At 40.3% G+C, this 20,818-nt stretch overlaps 1 protein-coding gene across 3 annotated transcripts; it reads right to left on the bottom strand.

Annotated features, from left to right (window-relative positions):
* Nucleotides 1-11,283: 11,283 nt before the first annotated feature.
* Nucleotides 11,284-18,832, bottom strand: slitrk5b (SLIT and NTRK-like family, member 5b). 3 transcript variants are annotated; one of them, XM_028394308.1, is made up of 4 exons: nucleotides 18,702-18,832; nucleotides 17,722-17,786; nucleotides 17,230-17,388; nucleotides 11,284-16,783 (listed from the first exon to the last, which is right to left on the bottom strand). In XM_028394308.1, the coding sequence occupies exon 4, from the start codon at nucleotides 16,717-16,719 to the stop codon at nucleotides 14,113-14,115; it is 2,607 nt and encodes an 868-aa protein (XP_028250109.1). In that variant the 5' UTR covers nucleotides 16,720-16,783; nucleotides 17,230-17,388; nucleotides 17,722-17,786; nucleotides 18,702-18,832; the 3' UTR covers nucleotides 11,284-14,112. The 3 variants fall into 3 exon arrangements, with proteins under 3 accessions (XP_028250109.1, XP_028250110.1, XP_028250111.1); XM_028394309.1 differs by lacking the exon at nucleotides 17,722-17,786 and having other exon boundaries at nucleotides 18,702-18,771; XM_028394310.1 differs by lacking the exons at nucleotides 17,722-17,786; nucleotides 18,702-18,832 and having other exon boundaries at nucleotides 17,230-17,592.
* Between the last annotated feature and the right edge of the window lie 1,986 nt (nucleotides 18,833-20,818).

Here is a 20,818-nt window from a genome sequence, read left to right as displayed (position 1 = left end):
TGTTAGAATATCTTCGCCTTGACACTTCTTCATCTTCTCCTTAGATGAAGGGCAGTATTTCAGCCTCTCAAAACAGACTTCAATAGAAAAGATTTTGCAATAAATGACTCAGTATTAATATTTTTTTTTTTTTTACTTTTGTAGTGAAATCCTCCAAAAGCACCGCTGAGTGTCACACTTATTGTCACATAGTGCATATCGTCTCTCAAACTAACTGGGCTACAGTGTATTGAAAATAGAACTACAGCATGTCCAGCAGTTATTTATATTCAGTCCTCACTGATTGTTGGGTTTATTCAGCAAGCAGATACTGTGAACTGAAACTTTGAATGGGTCTTCTGTTTGACACTATTAAAACGTCATAAAAAAAAATCTTTGAAAATAGAAAGAAAAACGCCTCAAAGGGATGATGCAACGCTGCAACATCAGGAACTAGAGCAAAACTTCCAACAATGAAAGTTGATGTAAGATATAAAACATGTTTTCTGAATAAAACAGCTTTACAGTAAAATAGACTAACAACACTGCAGTGAAAATAATCTGTTAGATAAAATGATTATACAGAGCTGTATCATGGTGGAGTGGTGCACTGCAGATTAATGCACATCCAACCCCCTGAGCATAAATTAAACCTGTCCACATGCTTTTAACCATTAATGGCAATTCATATTTTAGTATGTAATTATACCCCGCTAACCCTTGTAGACAAATTTAAAGTGATGTGTTCACAATTGCATAATGATTAATTATATTAGCGCACACTGAAGGGATCAGGTATTGAGATGTGTAAGAAGGGTAATTACAGAGGCTGTGTAGAACACTAACACACACACACACACACACACACACACAGCGCTTCTACTAAATGAACTCTGTATATCATCAGGAAACATGCTAGCTAAGACAGAAGAAAGAGCAGGAGGAATTTAAAATCTTTCCAGTGTTCCAACTTCTTTTTTTATAAATAAATGATGAATTTTACAGTGCATTCACATCGCCTTGACATCGCAAAACATTGTGCTCTGCTGCACATTATTGAAGAACATTTTCATTTCATGACCTTGGCGATGTTAGGGAAAAGAAAAAGAGGCTACAAAGAGTGATAGTGTAATGTCTAAAGGTACTCGTTTCTAATGGAAACTCTGTTAAATCAAACAAGAAGAGCTCTTTTCTGAGCAACACCCACCTCATGACAAGTAATGACTAATGGGCATTTTGATAGAAGTGCTGTACAAGAAGGACACTTTCTGTGCTGCAGTAGGTGGCACAGTGTTGCTATCACTACACTGAAAAGAACATTTTAAAATGGGTGCTCAGTTATCTAAAGGCCAAAGTGGGCAGTAAATAAAAGATTCTACCAAACGGGAAAGGACAAATGTCAGGACGGCACAACATACACATAGCAAAGGAGCGTCACATTGAGAAAAGAGATTGAAAATAGGAGCTATTTTAGGTTACAAAGAAATGTCAAGACTTTAAGAAACTGGTATTTCAAAGCTGTCTTCTCTGCACACAGTGAGAATGGAAGGACAGGGTTTTTCCTTTTGTTCTCTCTCTATATACACACACACACACACGCACGCACTCCAAGCCAATGCAGGTTTCCACAGCTGACGTTAAAGCCACATCTTTAATGGATTTGACTGTATGGAAATTCAAAGCGGCTGACCTCATTCCTGAGGATTGATGCATTATGGGACCTTCCGATCAGAAGTGGTTTTGAATAATTTCTGTCTTTGTGGCTTAATGCTTATCTGAACATCCTGCTGCTGATTAGGCTTCATTCCTGCTTTAATCCGGACAACTTAATTATACAGGAGATGTCAGACTTCCAAGGACGAGTGTGGTAAAACAACTGTGAATATTTGATGTTGCCATCCTCCTGTACCATAGAAACACTTTCCTGAGAGGGTCGGCAGGACACTGACTTACTGTACGTGTAGAATAAATTTGATTTATACATGCATGAAAACACTTTGGGTTCAAATATTGATCACCTAATATGGGTGAAATTATTATTATTATTATAAACACGTACCTAAGAATATCATTACCAGTTAAAATTTTAGATCCGCCTACATCTTTATGAATTTGTTTGCCTATTTGTACACCTGCTTATGTCCTGCTATGCAGGGTCATGGGGGGCTGGAGCCTATCCCGTATCTACAGGTGGGGGGGTGGGGGTGGGGGTACAGTTCAGCATTCCATCACAGGGCAACAACAGACAAGCATTCACACTCACGGGCAATTTAGAGTCCCCACTTGACCCAACAATGTGGGAGGAAGCCGGAGCACCCGGAGAAAACCCGGAAACCTTCTTGCTATGAGGCGACAGTGCTACCACTGCACCACAGTGCCGCCCTGGACTTATCATATAATGACTGTTTATGCTCTTGAATAAAAATTATTTTCCATCCCCTATCAGAAAAGGATAAATGCTTAACACATACATTATCTTCAAATACATTTCTACCATCCTTAAGTTATTGCAGTAATCTGTATTTTATCAGTAACTGCACTGTAAACTGTGGGCGGCTGCCGCCGCTGTCTGCAGTCATCACAGCAGGTGCTGCACGTACAGGGGATCACTTTGATTAATGTAGTTAACACACCCCTGTCCTAATAATACAATTGTAGTGTGCGACCATAAAAGAAGTGGATGTGGGTTGCCATAGCAACCAACACCCCCTGCTCGACTGTTTTCCTGCGAGTTGAGTGGATGTTGCTTTGATCTGTTAGCCAGTGGCTAGGTAAGGTGTTTAACTGTGTTACAACCAGTGGGAGAATTCTCCCTGTGGGTGGGTGGGGGGGGGGGGACCCATCAAGATCAACACTCTGATAAAAGAGGAAGACATTTTCCACGTTATCTGTTCATGTGTGGTCTAGATTACATGACTGCACAATGTTTAAAGGATAAATGGATATAAAAGGACATTTATCGTCTCATCTTGTCTTATCTTTTTTCTTTTTTCCCTAGCAGTACTGCATGGGTGAAGTCAGAATATCTGAATTTAAACACAGGTACTATAAATATGCATGTAAAACCCCACACAAACTCAGGTATTCTCAAATATGCAGGATATGATAAATTATTGAGAGACATTGTGAAATCTAAAATAGTGACTTTGAATAATTCATCTTACATTCTTATGAGTTCTGTATTGTAATGCACAGTGGAGATTGATTTGTTATCACACATTGTTAGAGATTTATTTTTCATTAAATATAACATATGTCCAGATCTTTTATATTATACATAACTTTGGTTGCTATGCAGAGAGGCTACATTTAGCATGGAGATAGGACAACAGAGGGGATGTTTTCCACATACATACACGCAGACACTGCTGCAGCAGGTGGCTCAGGTGTAGAAGCTTTCTAGACAGACAGTCTCTTTTTTTTTTTGCACCTGAACGTGTCATTACATGAATGCGCTGTATTTTCAGGGGTTTAGTGAAGTAGCACGTGCGCTTGTGGCGTTAAGCTCACACCTGCAACCAAAGTGCCTCACAGTCATTACAATTAAACATCATAATAAAAGTCATTTTCACATTATACAGACAAATGAAAAAAAAATCATGTGATCTTTTAATTAACATCATAACCGTTACATATATCATTTTCATTTATAAGTTGCCATGACAGAACACAGCTCGTCTGCCCTGAAGTCACCTCAGTCTGTAGCTGATGCTGCAGTAACAGATACAGCTGCGTTCAAGACTCTTTGGGGATTGGAAGTGTTCTCCTCTGATGCGTTTCAGTGCTGACCTAAGCGATATGACAGTAGTTTTGTGTGTGGTAATAATCCAGTACCTTGTTTTACATGTCTTTTATGTAACTTCATATTAATTCCCATATCCTAGGGTCACATTTGAAAAAAAATAGTTCATGGTATGCTAACAGCTTTCTACAAATTGCATAGCAACATGCTTACAGCGACAAGGCTATGGCAGTGATGTTTATTGTTCACCAGAATATTTTAGTATATCGGAATATAAACAACTGCTATTTTGCAAACACAGAACTAAAACTGTGACCTGATGATCAGGCTAGAGAGGTTACATTATCACAGCAATGCATGTTATATGCATTATATCAAAGTATAATTGACCTATGACTGTTTGCATAGAATTTAATTATCTGTATTGGCCCTCATGACTTCATTTGTTGAAGCATCTATGACTCTGCTTCCAGAAAGGAACTATATATAAAGACCTTTACAATCAGAGTTACACCACAGCCATGGCAGAACGAACAGTCTAAGCTGAGACGTGATGATTTGGGATCTGTAGTGGCAGTCCATCTCTACAAAGCACAGTTTCAAAGACACATCCATCCATCCATCCATCCATCCATCCGTCCATCCGTCCATCCATCCATCTACAGTCATAGGGGGGTAGGCTGGAATATATCCCAGACGCAACCACAGAGACAGACGCTCACTCACACTGATTAACTCACACAATTAATGGTCTAAAGGCCCCCAGCCGGTTGAAAGGTTTGAATCGAAAACATTAACTTGAGAAGAGCTAAATAAACCAACACATCCACAAAAAACACCACATTGGTTGATAATACATATGAGACAAGGTTACCTTTATGCTAACATTTGTTACATTTACATCAGACACAGCCACAAAAGTCCAATCCACTCCAAAAACACTGCAAGCGTGTATGTTTTCATCAAGTGTTAAGTTTCCTTTTCATGGTCTCCAGGTTAAGGTTAGGTACTGTTGCACAGTTTCCATACCCTCGATGAGTCCCCACCCCATGACGAAGTAGAGATGATGTGAGTGACATACGCACATGTCTTTTCAAAGGACCTTTTGTTATGTATTCCTGGTGAGGACAGACTGAAAGGAACACAACAAACCATGACCTCAACTCTTAACCCAAAAATGGAGACCACAGACACTGAGCACCATGCTGTTGATACAACCCTGACTCAAGGGATAGCAAGTGGACAAAAGAACCAAAATAAAGTCAACTTGGATTTACATATATTTACACATTACTTTACAAGAGCAACAAAGAAAAACAAATCCTCACGATTAAGATCCTCTGGTTGCTATAAAAGTCTGCAGGCCAGTGTCAGCAGATATGTAACATTATTTCCTACCTGTCATTTAGTTTTATTACTTAATATTAAGCAGACACAATAAAAAAAAGAAAAGGACGTGTTTTCAAAGACAGGAAGCAGCACATTTAACAGAACATGATGGAAATATAAAGCTGAGGCAGTAGGCACATCATGACAGAAGGTTATAATTTTTAAAAGCCTCCATTTGTTTACTTGTTGAAGTTATGACAGTTTTTAAAATATTCTAAAGGCATCCCCTCTTTTTTCATTAAATCACAAAATGAAAACAATCCTTGTCAAAACTGCTGATGTCTTTTAAAGGTTGACTGGACAAATTTGACACGTCTCTTGGGAAATCTAGAAAATCTTGGCAGACCCCCAACAATAGCCTGTCAATTATCCAGTCAGCAGTGAACGACTGAAGTAGTGTCTTACATAAATTGTTATGAGCTTCATCAGTAACACCAGAGCTGACACATTCTGGCAGGAGGTCGTCTCCTTCTTCTGCCTTGTTAGGAGCTTGTGTGCAGCCGCACGATGCTTAGCACAAGGAGGAACTTGAAAGGAGTGTTTTGATGCCACCAGCCAACAGTATACAGCCTTCAGCAAATAATGCTTCTCAGTGTGGTTTAATGAGGAAAGATATGAATGGTCAAATGTAGTTAATGCTGAGGCATTGGGTTACCACTCTTTGAAGTGCTGCTGTTTGAATATTAATGTTATTCATGACCTATTTGCTACTTTACTTTATGGAAATTCCTGATGGCCTCATTGCCCCGATGCATTCATAGAGGATATAGAGATGCTGCTGGCACAACAACATTATAATTAATAAGGGAGTATTTTCACAAAAAAAACTTCTTAACAAGAACCAACAATATCGCAGTAACACTGTATTCTCAGCTCTTTTTAGTGTCTGAACAATTGTAGAAAATGAACATCAAAGTCAAGATCTCATTATACTGTAACATAATGGGTGAAGACATTTGTTTGACAGCTTGTATGTGGCAGTATTCCCCAGGGTTCAGTAGATGGTTACCCAACACCCCCACCTTGCCATCTGTCTAGATCCATTGTAGCTTGTTGGAAATCCCACAAGGATACTCAGAGGGAAGAGAGGCAGAAACACAGAAAAGTGCTTTTAGGAAACGCAGCACACCCTCAGCCTGTCACGAGAGTTGAGGATGACATGAGAATTTTGCCTTGAACTATAACACAGCGTGAGAAGTTGTCTCATAGCGGCTGAGTTACCACCAACTTTCTTTCAGAGCTTGCATAAGCTCCTCTTCCTCAGTCTCAGGCGGTTTAATGTAAATAAAACAAGTATAATACCACATCGTTTTGCAGTGCTTCTATAATGGCTTCTGAACAGTTGCACAAGAAAACATGAGGACATCTACAGGGTGTTTACATCTCTCTACGTAACAGCTTAAAGAGAACAATGATTTAAGTAGACAGTATATGGCCTGCATCCTGACATGGCACGGTTTATGTTCCATTTTATATACGTCTGCATGTATAATATGCACGTAGCATGCCTTGTGATGTGAAATTACTGAACCAGATGCAAAGAAGAGCATGTGCAGATACAGGCCACAGTAGGTCCTCCTGTCGCCCCCAGTATCTGTGCTGCTGCAGTGCCCTTGAGCAAGATACTGAATCCTTAACAGCTCAGTAGGTGTTGCATCATTTGTCTGACACAGCGCCAGAGCGAAAATACCCAAATTCAAAAAAAAGATGAACATTTACAGTGCAATGCCCTCACTCACGGTGCCTAATGTTGCTCATAGCATATACACACAGACACACACACACTCCTCCAATCTGTCCACATAAACATGAACTGTAAATAAAAAGCAAAAATAATTCGAAAAAATATAAGATATTCATCCAAAGATTATTTTAAAATTCAGATATCTTTGTGCCTCTCAGGTCTGTCTTGCAAAACAGTGATGAAGAGCTTACTGTGGCCTTCTTAGAAAGCCAGCTACTGTGCTGACAATGCTGACAGGCCTCAAATAAAGCTTGCTAGGTGGGCAATTTCTACCAGCAAGCACTGAACTTTAGAAATATTAAAACTTACCTCAAAGTGCTCAGAGTTTCATGTGGAGTGATGGGATACTGAAGGCCCTTACTGTGTCCTCTTGCTGTTGTATATTGACCAGTTCCCACACCGCACCAGTTTGTTTGTTTGTTAGCTGAGCTGCCTAGGCAGCTACCTGAAATAAACCGACCCCCAGGTGCTTTTACAAGTTAAAAGTGGAGTCTTTGGACGCTGTGTGTCATCGCTGTCCTCATGTGTCCTGTGCGGCTATACAGGGTTTGCATCATGGTTGACCCTGGTGCAGGCACACATGGTTGAGAAGGTGCATTACAGAGTCACTTCCTGTATGTGTGCCACATGTGTTCACAGCCCCGCCCCTTTTGGAGACAGCAGCAGGTCCCAATGTGTAAACATGAGCACAGATTTGGATATTTTCCCTGAGATTTGTGCACATATTTACCAGCAATTTACTTGAATATCATCATACAGACAAGACACCAGTCAGTTTCAGGACTCTTCACATTTCATACTGCATTATCAGTGCAGATTGTTATGTGTCATCTTTCAGTGCTCATCTTTGGAGCAGAATCTGAGCCTTGGTTGTAAGCAGAGGCTTATGTGAAATTAGTGATGCTGTTTAAATTTCATAGAGAACACAGCAGTCTTACCAAATAATCCCTTCATGTAATCTATTGATTGGAAGAATCATATTCTCATTACCTCCTATTTAAATTGTAACTGTAATTAATACAGTTGACTCTTAAAATTAAAACAGATGCATCTTTGTGGGAACTTCTGAATGAATAAAGCTCCACTAACAATCCTGGCATGGTGCAGCGTTTTACACTCATTTTCTGTGCTTGCTTGACTTCCATTCATGATTAATCTGATGCAAAATGTTTCTCTCTCTCTAATATTAAGTGTTTAATTATGAGTTGAATGTAGGCTCATTAGAGGAAATGCAGGACTGAGGTGATGCAACATAAATTCACACTGTGATTTGTAAGCTCTCCCCTGGAATAAGAACAATGTGATAACAAACCCTGTGCCTATTATAACTAGGACTGTTTGATTAGATTCATTGCTCGCTGCTTGTCAGAACAAACTAAACATTTACAGTCCAGCGGTTAGCCACCTTCCCTCAGCTGTCAGTTTGGTTTTATGAGACGATCAGGGGAGGAGAAAGAAGAAGGAAATGTGCAACAGTGAAGGCAGCGGCTGCATTAAAATTCAGGCTGCCACAGTACATGGGCAATCTGTAATAGTCCACTCACACATCATAGCACTTCATTCAGCTGCTTCACAGCCAAGTCAGATTTATCTTGGCGTGTGAAATTATGGAATTATGACGCTTGTGTATAATAATTCAATATATATATATAAATAGTTCAGGCTGTGAAAATGTGTGTTTTCCATTTAAACATAAAAAACACATCGTCCTGCCTCACAGTTTCCTTCATATATTAGCTGGGTTCCATTGCTTTTGTAGAAAACCATGCCCTTTGTAAGTGATTTGCCATTACTGTTCAGGCACAGCTGCTTTCTCATTGTGAGACTGGTGTCTCTCTGTCTCTCTCACTCTCTCTTCTCTGAATGAGGAAACACTAGCAGGGCCCTTTCAGGTCACATCTTTTTCAAATCAGCAGGAGACAGTGTTGTAGTGGTTCACGCTGGTGAGCTGCATTTATAAATAAATCTACTGTGGAACAACTAAACAAAACAACAAAAGGATTTAGCTTTTGGAAGATATAGTTCATCATATTCATAAGCATGTTGTCCATCTAGGCTTGTTTGTTGTCACTATAAATTACAGGTCAAAAAACATGCCAGTCTCTTGTAGCAGTAATAGTGTCACTACAGGCGAATAGAAGGACGTGCCCTTGATGTGATAAAAAGCCACGAGGAGCAGGGGTTGGAAAAAAAAAAAAACAACAAACAAAAAGAGGGTGGATATTGGGCATAGTCAGAGGTTAATGTGAGATGAGCGACTCTGCGGGGCAGAGTGAGAGCTGCACAGTATGCTTGCGACTAAAAGGAGGAAAAAACATGATATTCAGAGCGGATCGTTTGGAATTGGGAGAATAACATTATTATTAATTTGTCGATACTGGCAGGAAGTCTCAGAGAATGATGTCATGCATACAGCCAACAAGTCACATTGTTATACAAAGCACTCAAGAGCTTTAAAAGCCTCTTATAAACATCCATTCACATTTTATTTTGCCTAATGCCAAAGCTTTTCTCTTTTCTTGATGTGAAACATCATCATTCACTGTGAATACTATAAATGGGAGGATTTTTTTTCAGGTTGGCAGTCATAAGCCTGGATAAGCCCTCATAAATATTAGTGTGTCTCACACATTCTGCTTCCAGTTGTTGCATATATATATATATATATATATATATATATATATATATATATATATATATATATATATATATATATATATATATATATATATATATATATATATATATATATATATATATATACTAGCAAAATTTAGCACGTCCTAAATCTAAATCCCTGTCCCTGGGTGTGTAAGTACCACCTCTTCCCAGCTACATGTACAGCCCTCTCTCAAATCAGTCTGTTACAATGGCCATTACCCTGACATCCATTATTTACACACAAACTGGATATAGATAAATGGCAGTTTATGTTCAAGATGTAAAGCATCAATTATTACTGAAAGCCTTTGTGAGCTGTGTTAGGGTTCTTAAAACAAAAAATGTTGCAAAAGAGAGGATAAAGGTATTGCTATGTTGGCTGGCTGAAGTCCTTGAGGCAAGCGTGAATACACTCTGAGTCAATAATTTATGCACCCAAACACACACACACAGACACACACATATACAAAGTGAGAGGGAGAGAAACGGGGCATTGCTGCACAGAGTTAAAAAAATAGAAGAAGAAAAAGACAGAAGAATCTTCAGGGACAGGAACCTAGTGGAAACCATAGAAACAGCTGGAATCCATGAAGTATGTTTCTAGATGATTCTTCTCCGGTCTTCACATTGAATTTCAAGGAGGTTTGACTAAGTTGTTTTTTTTCCACTGTGCTTGCTGACCTGATGGAGAATAGTAAAGAGTTTTCCTTTGGTGATTGCTTACAGTCATTTTCTGTCTTCACACTGCCTGACATATCTCTTCAAGCTTACATAATGTAGATCTGCCCTAATTTCACTCTCTGGAGAAAAAAACTGGGGTCTTTAAGCTGCTCAGCAACATAACACCATCAATCTGTCAAACGGAGTGAGTCAAAGGTGATCCATGGTGAGATGTCTTATTAAAATTGACACATATGAGACACAGATCCTATGATCGTCTGCTTACTGCAGAAGGAGGCGTGTCCTACAGGTCACGCTTTTTTCCCCCCTGCTTTTATCTCTGATGCTCACAGTTCAGGGAAGTGCAAACGGCTGTAATCACATGCATATAAGTTGCACAAGTGTTCCAACTCTGTGCTACCTAGTGCTCTAGATTGTTTTTCTGTGTCAGGTAATTGGACGTTTCCATGGATACCGAGCTTCCTGAAAGCTATTTCTGCAAAAAAAGAACATAGTTTCTCTGCTGGAGTCATGCAGATGTGTTCAGAATGCACGGTTACTGTAAGGTCATGCAGTGGTTAACTTTTCAGTATACACAGTATATGCTATAAACATTTGGCTATTATGAGAACTTTAACATGAGGCATTCTGAATTCAAACATAGACTCCATGTCAGCCTGTGGCCCAAGGCCTGTTCTCCTCATGCTGCTGCTGCTATTTGTGCATCTGTTAGAGAACTTGGGGCATCACATAAGCATTTTATTTATATCTGACATCATTGATTATTCAAGTCAAAGTGTCTAAACTAAGGCATCAAGTGCTAACTATGCCACCTCAGTGTTGATTATATAACAGCGTTTCTCATTATTAATGAAACTGTGGCGTGTGGCTTGTTGATCTGAACATTTGATGGTGTAATTTGAGTAATGCTCTAAAAAAAATGGCTGTGTGCAAACATTTTGAAATCAGCCCTCCACTACTGCACGCAACACGTTACAGAGGACGAAAGGGAAGAGAAATACAACAGTATATCAAACGAATGCATATCTTTTATTCATCAGCTAACAACTAAAGAAACAGCACACTGTAGATATATTTACCCCACATATTCCTAGTTGTACTGTGTTTTTTTTTTTGCAATAAGAGACCAGGTTTTTGCTTTTCAAAGATGGTGCAAGTCTGCATGAAAATGCTGATGAAGTGTTCTATTTACAAATCAGAGGTTGACACAGAAAAATAAATCCACTGGTTTCCGTATAAGAAGCAAAGAAAAAGGAGACATACGGATGTTAGAATAAGACACTATAACTTCTTCACCTCTTCTTCTTCTTTGCACATGTACACAGGATGCTCACATTTCAATTGAACACATTTTTTGGATTATTTGCAGTGTCACATGTGACAACAACAAAAAAATGGCATTTGGTTATGGGTGAGAAAACATTACAAATTTATGTTATATACAGTCTTTGCATTGTACATAAGCCTTTGCAAGGTTTTAGAAATGAAACAATAAATAAACTGTGGAACCCTTTTTTGCTCTTTAGTAATGCACTATTCACTCATCTGTTGCATCAGTTTGGATGTACAAAATTTACATAAATCCCTTTTTTTAAATGTCATCTGTCATTTTTAAAAAAAAACAAAAATCCAGCCACTGTTCACATCAAAAACATTTTGTGTGCTTCTGTCTCTTGTTTGCAGGTTTACAGTGTTTTTTAAACCACTAACACAGCAATAAATTGATTAACAACAAGGCAGTGTACACCATGCTTCACCGTGCAGATTTAACTTCATTTGTTCTGATGAATTCCCAAAAGAAGCAGAGACAGGTTAAGTGACAAAAATAATCACAAAACGACTCTGAACACATGAAAGGCAACAAACCAAGACTGTATCCTCGGTAAACAGCGTGACTAATGCTGCAGTGTAATACTTGGTGACATGCAGACAGCGTCCAGATACACCATGTCCTCTAATTAGCTGAGTTAAGATGACAGGTTCAGTGCATAATACTGCATTTGATGTGAATTCAGTCTGTGTATTAAAATCCCAGGAAAGTCACATATTTTTTTTGGCTTACACTATTGACCCAGAAATTGGTTAGACTGCATTATGACTGGATGATGTACTTAGTCTTCTTTTAAAAACATTTTTGTGCATAAATACGACTCAACCACTGCAGTCTTTTTGTTGTGCTTTTCAGTCTAATAGCTAAAACTCTTGCTGATCTTCACGCATGTGGTACACTACCCATCAACCCGCCATGTAAAAGAGACAAACAGAGACTGCTAATTGCAGCCAAATTGCCTGATTTTCATATGACCCCAAACCAAACAGATGAAACAAACAATGCCAAAGAAATGAGTCCTTGTTTTCTCTCTGTAATGCAATTCACACAAATCCACTCAGCTTCTCCCCTAAAAAAATTAATTAAAAATATATGAAGTTTTAGAATAGATGAATTATCCAAAACGTGGTAGAAAACCACCTCTGAATATTCATGCGAGTACATTTCAAATGAGCAGCTATGAAATGTGTTAATATTGTTGAATACCATGTCCATGGGGGTCGGTTAGTGAGCAGTGGGCGTTTTGTATAGATTGTCTCTAATCTATGCATAGTGCAGTATGATTTTTTGTTAACACACATGTAACCTTGATGTATGCATTTATCAAACCTATCTCTATGGCTATATCTGCACATGTTAAATGTGTATATTGTGCATTCAGAAAATGACATCATTGGTGACCTGTAGAAGTCAATAGTGCAATAATGCAATTAATTATTTTTTTGTAAAAGAAATCCATAAAGAAACAAAAATCTCAACAATTATATTGGTCTGTATAAAAATATGTAGTCAATTAAAATATGTTGGTTTTTTTAATGGGAAAGAGGCCAAGACAATTCTAAGTGAACTTCAAACAGAAGATGATCAACACTTTGCCCAAATGACCAGCTAACTGTGGGTGTATTCAGACATACAGTAACAAAATAAGGAAAGCAGGTGCATTATTTCATAGGGCTGTGTTTTGGTGGTTTGCATATATAGTCATTTTATGTCATATTTTCTGCTTTGGTGTTGTGGTACAAGTAAATAATGTGTGTGTTTATATGTATAGCCTGTTATATTCAACTTACACGCTGTGAGTGGTCTGGGATAAAGGAGGCTTTGAGGTTCCACTGCTGATTTATATGTATTTTTTTGGATAACTCATTATTTTATTCCAAATCTGAGATTTACTGATCTAACATAATCTGTGTTTTTCATGATCTGCTGCGTTTAATATTATCATCCCAGAGCTGTGCATCTGCTAGCTAAACGTGTCTGTCTCTGTCTGTCTTTTTTTTCCCATTTCCCAGCAGATATTATTCAGCTGCATGACTTTTGTCAACTCCTACATAGCAGGTCAGCTTCATGGTTAGCGGTGGACTAAATCTGATCTCTGAATAAATTTGCTTGACACCTCATGTGTGAGTTTCAACCTTAAATACACTTGAAAAGAACAGAACTGGCATCCATAAATACATCTACAATAACAAAAAAAACCCTGTTTTATTTTAGGATAAGAACATGTCATCTGCATGGTTCATTAACACTCATAAAATGCAGCTAATTTAGGAGTTAAAGCTCAGTCTCACATTATTGTCAATGTTACAGCTCCAGGATGTATTTCATGATAGGATGAGTCATAAGAGCCCTGAATCTGTGCCTGTTCATATTTACAAATTTAAACTAAACTGTTAAACAACACAGGGATAATGTGTTACTTTAAAAACGAGCAGTGTCCCCATTTATTTCTCATGTAAAGCATGATTTCCAGAAATGCATACTGCAGCTCACAATACTAAGTTAAGAAGAGAAATGATGTCGGGTTTCCTGATTAAAAATCGATACATCGCAGAGTTGCATCCACTCATGTGGAGGCCGAGTCTCTTAAAACTGAGTGAATGTAGTTCGTTTTTCGAGAACCTCAAGGTAATCCGGATCAATGTGAAGTTTTGCTTTCAGTTCCCAGTACTCGCTCCTGTTGGGCTCCACATAAACAGTACTTGGTGCTGTACAGTACAGTATTGTCTGTTGTATTCTGTCCGGGGGCACGTACTGATGCCTTGCATCAAAGTCTGAGGTATACTGACTGGATGAGTGCGCTGTGTGCCTGCATGGTAACGTATTGCTGTAGCGCCTGTGCTTGTCAGGCTCAAGCACGTCTCTGTAGTAGCAGGGATCATCTTGGTGAGGGGTAGAGGGTTTGTTAAGAGGCTCTGGGGTGGTGGCACTGTATTCAGAACTTATCACATTACTGGCTGCCTCTTCATCCGAGTTACCCAGAAAAGCGCCGCTCAACTCATCAAAGTCTCTAAATCCATCTACGGATTTGCTGTCCGTCGGGGTGGGGGCGGTAGTTCTGCATGTGGACTCTGTGGGAGGTGGGATGTACTCGTACACATGTCCTGCAGATGTCCTAACTTTGGGGATGGATCCCTTTTTATAGAGGCCGTATTCCATATTGAGAGAGCTAATGCAAGCATTCATGGAGTTGTTCTGCTCGTTTTGACTCTTTTGGCGTCTCTTCTTCATGGCCACAAACATTCCTGCAGCCACAAACACAGACACGATGAACATGAGAAGAAGGGCAAGAATCATCACCGATAAAGGAATAGTGCTGTACTGTGTGTCAGAGTCCAAAGATGTTTCTATGGTGATAGTGCTGCCAGGGAAAGATTCCTCAGAGGGTGGTATCATGGAGGCAAGTATATCAGAGTTATTAGGGCAGAAATTAGTTGTCTTAATGTATCTCATGTCCTCTCCAGCTAGTCTCTTAGGTGAGCCACAGATCACATTGTTTACAACCGTGCCTGTGCTAAGCTGCTCAAGCCACATCTTCAAGTCCAGGATGCTACAAGAGCAGTCCCAGGGATTCTCAAACAAATCCACTTGTACCAGAGCTGTAAGCTGATCGAGTACACCGCGGACAGGAAGGTATCTCAGATGGTTATTGCGGAGGTTTAGTCTGGCTAATGTCAGGCCATAAAATGTTCCCTCTGGTAAAGTTTTCAAGAGGTTGTTATTTAGAAAAAGAAGCTGAAGTTTGGGCACATGTTGAAAGGTTTCCGACGTAACCTCTTTAATGACGTTGTACTCTAAATATAAGAACTGCAGGCTTTCTAATCCATAAAACATTTCAGCTGTTAGATGGTCTATTAAATTACCATTAAGGTATAACCTTCGTAGATGTGTCAGATCGCCAAAAGCTCTGTCATGAACCCGAGAAACTCGATTGTTGCCAAGATGGAGCAAATCTAACCCAGTTGCCTCAACGAAGTCGGACCTACGTACCACAGGGATGTAATTCCCTGTGAGATACATTTTTTTAGGATTGTAAGGTTTGGGATTTAAATCAGAGATATGTTCAATCTTTCGCTCCTGACAGTTCACGTTCAGGCCAAGGTCTGAAATTTGAAGATTGCAGGTGCAGGCAGTCGGGCAGTCTAAAGGCACAGGGGACTTGGTCTGAAAAGAAATGATTTGGCCATAATTTTGTGGTTTATTAGATGGGACACGAGCAGTGGGTCTGGATTTTAATTTGGCTGACTGGCGGGGTCCCTTAGTGGGTCTTGATGAGGACCGTGCAATCCCCGATGAGGTGAACGAGGCTGTAACTAGAGATGGCGTGGTCCTATAGTATGCATCAGTGCTCAAATGTGGCAGGGGCGGCATCTCATATTCAGCAATGGCCCTCCTCGGGCACAATTCTTGTTTTGAAACCTCATCAAGATCTCTCCCATGAAGCCGAAATGGGAACTCGCAAACAACGTCCCCAACTAACGCAGTGTACGATATGCTCTCGAGCCAGGTTTTCAGAGCAATGAGCTCACAGGAGCAGTTCCACGGGTTCTCCTCCAGCTGTAACTCCACAACGCTGTTCATGTGCTCCAGGAGACCCGTGTAGGGAAGTACTTTAAGCTGATTCCCCCTTAAGTCTAAATGAGTCAGCGGGACATGCTGGAAAATGTTTACAGGCAGAGTAGATATTAAATTGTCATTTAGAATTAGGACCTCCAGATGTCGAAGTCTGCCGAAGGCGTTCGGCACCACATGAGAGATGTAATTATAATCAATTTGTAGATATTCCAGGCTCTCAAGGCCCAGGAAGAACTCTTCCTTCAAGGCATCAATTTTGTTGTTGTTGAGATGCAATCGTTTTAATCCCTGTAGTCCATTAAAAGCTCCTGCTTCAACATCAGATATCTCATTATTCCCCAGATGTAATATTGTAAGTCCTTTGTACTCAACAAAATCATTGGCAGATAGCTTTTTCAGAAGATTCCCAGTTAGAAGCAGATGATACTGAGAGAAGTGCACGGGGCTTATGTCTGAGACACTTACAATCCCTCTGTTTTCACAGCTCACCGTAAGTATCCCTTCCTTCTCCTCACAGGCACACAGTCCTTCACATATCTCTCCATAATGATGGCCAAACATCTCAGCAGTGCATACTGATGTTGCACTCAGCAAAACATACAGAATCCAGAGATGCATTTTCTTGCAAAAAAAAATGATGACGGCCAAGCTCAGGGTCCTGCTAAGGTATCCTCAATGCCATCTAGAAATAAAAACAAAACAAAAACAAATGGTGATGTAAAATAAATCACACACACACACACTCACAGGCAGCGGTGAAGGAATCAACTTCCACACAAGACAGCTCTAGTCTGCATGCGCTTGTTACCCAGAGGTAACTTCTGTCTGTGTGGCTGCTGATTTAAAATGGCTCAAACAAAGCGGGCTAGAAAGCAACTCCTTCAAGCTATATAAATAAGAGAAAAAAAGCAAGGTCAAAGCAAGACATCAGCACAAAACAATGGTCTAAATCCGCTGCGAGGGAGGAGGAGGAAGAGGAGGAAGAGGAGGGAAGGGGGGGGGGGCATGTCACACTTGCTTGTTAAGACGTGAAAATGCAATTAAATAGAATGGAAAGCTGTACATCACAGCCCATAGTCAGAGATAAGAGCGTCATTTCTGTCTGTAACTGCTGCTGGAAATACATACCTCACGCACATTGATGAAGATGTTGGACTCGGTTGGTTATTTCAGTGCATGTTTATATTTTTAATCCGCCAGAAAAATATAAAAATAAACAAAAATAAAAATAAAAATAAATCAGGAAACAGGATCTATTTTCCGCCGTCGCTGCCGCCGCTGCTGCTGCTGCACAGGAGGAGAGGATGAAAGAAACGCTGATCAACCATAACTGCCAAATGCTTCTCTTTTACCACGCTGTGCCGGAGGAGACGCAGCTATGCCTGGTAACAAAGTTGCTTAGTCTCTCTCTCCCTCTCTCTCTCTCTCTCTCTCTCTCTCGGCGGACGCGCACGCACTCAGCCTCGCTCGGTGGTCGGGAGGATGTCAAGTCATTTCATGCACAAAGAATCAGCTCACTGGAGCATCATACAGAGATACATCCCCCCAAAAGATGTTGACCTACCTACTGAAAAGATGTCCCGAAAAAAAAATATATATATAAATATATCAATAATTTACCGGACTCAGGCGTGCTGCTCCTACGTACAGACCGGCTTGTTAAACCTCTTATTATGTCATTCATCCTGAAAACAAAACAGTCAAGTTACATCAGCTTTTTCATAATCTGTCAATCCTGTAATGTCAGGTGGGCTGGAGGGGAGAGAGAGAGAGAGGGAGGGAGAGAGAGAACCAGAGTCAGGAGTGTCACTCAGTGTTCATTTATTATTATTTTTCCCACCTGGCAGGACTCCATTACATCTTTCCTACATCACTTCATCCCAGCTGCTGTAGCCTATTTAGACATCTCACCCTTCAAAAAGTCAGGCGCCCAGCAGGTGTTTGACTCAGACTTTCTGTACAGGCTCTTACCTCAGTCAGCAGTGTGTGGAGGGTTATTTGAAACAGATATATATATATGGAGATACAGTGTACATGCCCCATTGTTACAAAGGTATGATTTGTAACAAATTCCATTATTAACACTCTGATGGTGATGTTCTGCAAACAAACAGACAAACAAACAGATAAAGACCCAAATACACACACATGCTGGGACACTATACTCACCATTAAATGGGTCATTGATGTCGCACAAGTCAAATAAATAACAAGCACCAAACATAGTGGTTAGCATAGTACCTTATGTTTTGTGATGCATTGTGGGATACATGAGTGCCCTATACAGGGTTAAATGATTCTCATTACATATGTGCATCAGCAAACACATTATGTCCTTCAACAGCAGCTGGATGAGTTCACATATGAGTCCGGTTACTACTATATAGTGAGTAGGAGGTGATTTTAGACCCAAGCTCTCGTCAGAGTGAACCTGTAAACCTGAGCCTTTATTTACATCAAGTATGTTGTGTATAATCTGGATGGTCTCCACTCTGTGGCTAGCTAGACCTGGTTAGCAAGCAAGCTAACAATGCAGTGCAGCAACACCGCTAACAGGCTGCAGTTTACTACAGGCAGGCAATTACCTCAGTGAGACTCACCTCAAGGCAGTTAGAAGTGGACTCTGTTGTAGAGACTTGTGTCTGTGTGTGACAGGTAGGCTGCAGTAGGTGTATAGTCCACTGTGGTGCAGATACACACAGCAAAGAAGGAGCAACAAACAATCCTTACCTGTGTGTCACATGGGCTATACACAACCCCGCCCCTTTAAAGAAGACAGCAGCAGCTCCAGGTGCTGAAAGAAATTAATCTAAATAGTCAAGGCCGGTCCTATGATTGTGTTGGTGTCAGAACACAACACAAACCACACACACTGATCCACAGACATATAATGGTACATAAGAATTAATTACAGCACCAACTCACACACACACAATAAGTCAAGATAACACTGCAGCATAAAGGCAAAACACAGTATTTAAGGATTCATATTTATTCCTGCATTAGTTCATGTCAGTCGTCACTCTTGTAAATTGCATCTGGGTTAAATACAGTTCCTAATGTTAGTATTTTAAAAACGTACTCAGTTACATGTACTCTTGTTCCCCATCATCAGTGTCTGTCAGTGTGAGGTCATTGGGTCTCTGTGGTTGTTTGGTTTCATGGCCAGACGTGTCGTGTCAGAATCCAGGTGACTGCAACCTTGGAGTGAACTGTCACACTGATCCAGTTCCAACAGCTTCAAAAGCAGCTTCAAAAGTGCCTATATAGCCTGAATAATCATGTCATCCACTGCATAATGCATGAACACAGGGGGACTCTGGCGTGGTGGGACATGTATTGATCAACCCATCCCATGAGTGAGCAGAGAGCTTATAGTACTGTGGTCTTGAAACAGTGCTGTGTTTGTGTGAGCGTTTCACACTGTGAGTCACAGATTCTGACTCATTGTCCTCCCCAAGTGTGTTTTCACCTGGTCTTAATGAAAGCCAGATGGAATGAGTTTTCACAGATTACACAGAATTATTCAGCTCTCTCATTTTCATTTATCAGATCAGAACTGTGGCTCAGTTTTTTTGAAAGCGAGACGTCACGTCAAGTTTAGCGACACAGAGCAAAAGGTAAAGAAAAAGACCTGTCATAGCCTCAGCGACCTGATGCGACGGCAGTCATGTGGAAACATGTCAAGTATCGTTGTGTACCGCTGTGTTCTCGTGGAGCTATATATCCATCATCCTTTCCACTTGGCTCTTGCTCACATGGGGGGTAGAGCAGGCACATCAGGGACACTGCCTGTGGCTCATATTAAAGAGTATGAAGGCTGCGTTCAGTGTGCATGCAATTCATTTGTGCTTCTGTTTCCTCTGCCTTTAGAGGTTTTTCTCCTCATGTCAGGCTAGACCCTCAGCGCTAGATAAAGCCCATCATTATAACACTATTTCCGCATAAATTAACATTTAGGTTTGTTGCAGGATGATAACTGAAAAAATGGGGCTGCTGTTTGGCATTTGGTATTATTACACTAAAATGTGTTTCATCACAAACAGGCGGTTTTTGAGTATTTGCAGTTTGTTTACCTTCATGTTCGTGTTTGCATCTCTTGTGATATGATAATTCATTTTTATCCATGGTCACAATGTGCAGAGGGAACATGAGGCACACACAGGCGATGCATGATATGAGCCTCATTTAATATCTCTCCAAGTCTTCCATGACACTGAACATAATCTTCACCAACTGGGGAGCAGAAAACAGTGCTCTACACTGACACACACGCGCACACACACACACACACACACAAAGAAGGAATCAGCATAACAAATGACTGGAAGAAAATGATGATGACTAACAATTATGTGCTCCAAGGTCAGAAATACACAAATGGAGTTGGAGCCTTGCCACAGAGGATGATGGGTAATGCGTCTGATGTATGTTCCTTACAGATGGCATGTCGCACTTTGTCATCTGTGTCCAGCTGGAGCACACAGGAACATTCGGCTACCCCAGCAAACTGTTCTGTCGTCGTCTGGCAGGAGCTTTAGCTGTCAGGGCTCAGTCACTGGTCTTTGTTGTAGCAGAAGTGATGATACACATCAAACACACAGCCTTTTTTAGAGCATCATGTCAGCACATCACACAAGGACATTTACAGTACAGTACTATACAATACACAATACATAGTGTTAGTCTGTCAGCATTAATATTATATTGTGTTGTA

Source organism: Parambassis ranga, chromosome 21 (assembly GCF_900634625.1).
Source record: "Parambassis ranga chromosome 21, fParRan2.1, whole genome shotgun sequence".
NCBI lineage: Eukaryota > Metazoa > Chordata > Actinopteri > Ambassidae > Parambassis > Parambassis ranga.
This window is presented reverse-complemented; position numbering and strand designations above follow the sequence as displayed.

Excerpts from the sequence above, each read along its gene's own strand:
- slitrk5b (XM_028394308.1), bottom strand. The coding sequence starts at position 16,719 with ATGCATCTCTGGATTCTGTATGTTTTGCTGAGTGCAACATCAGTATGC.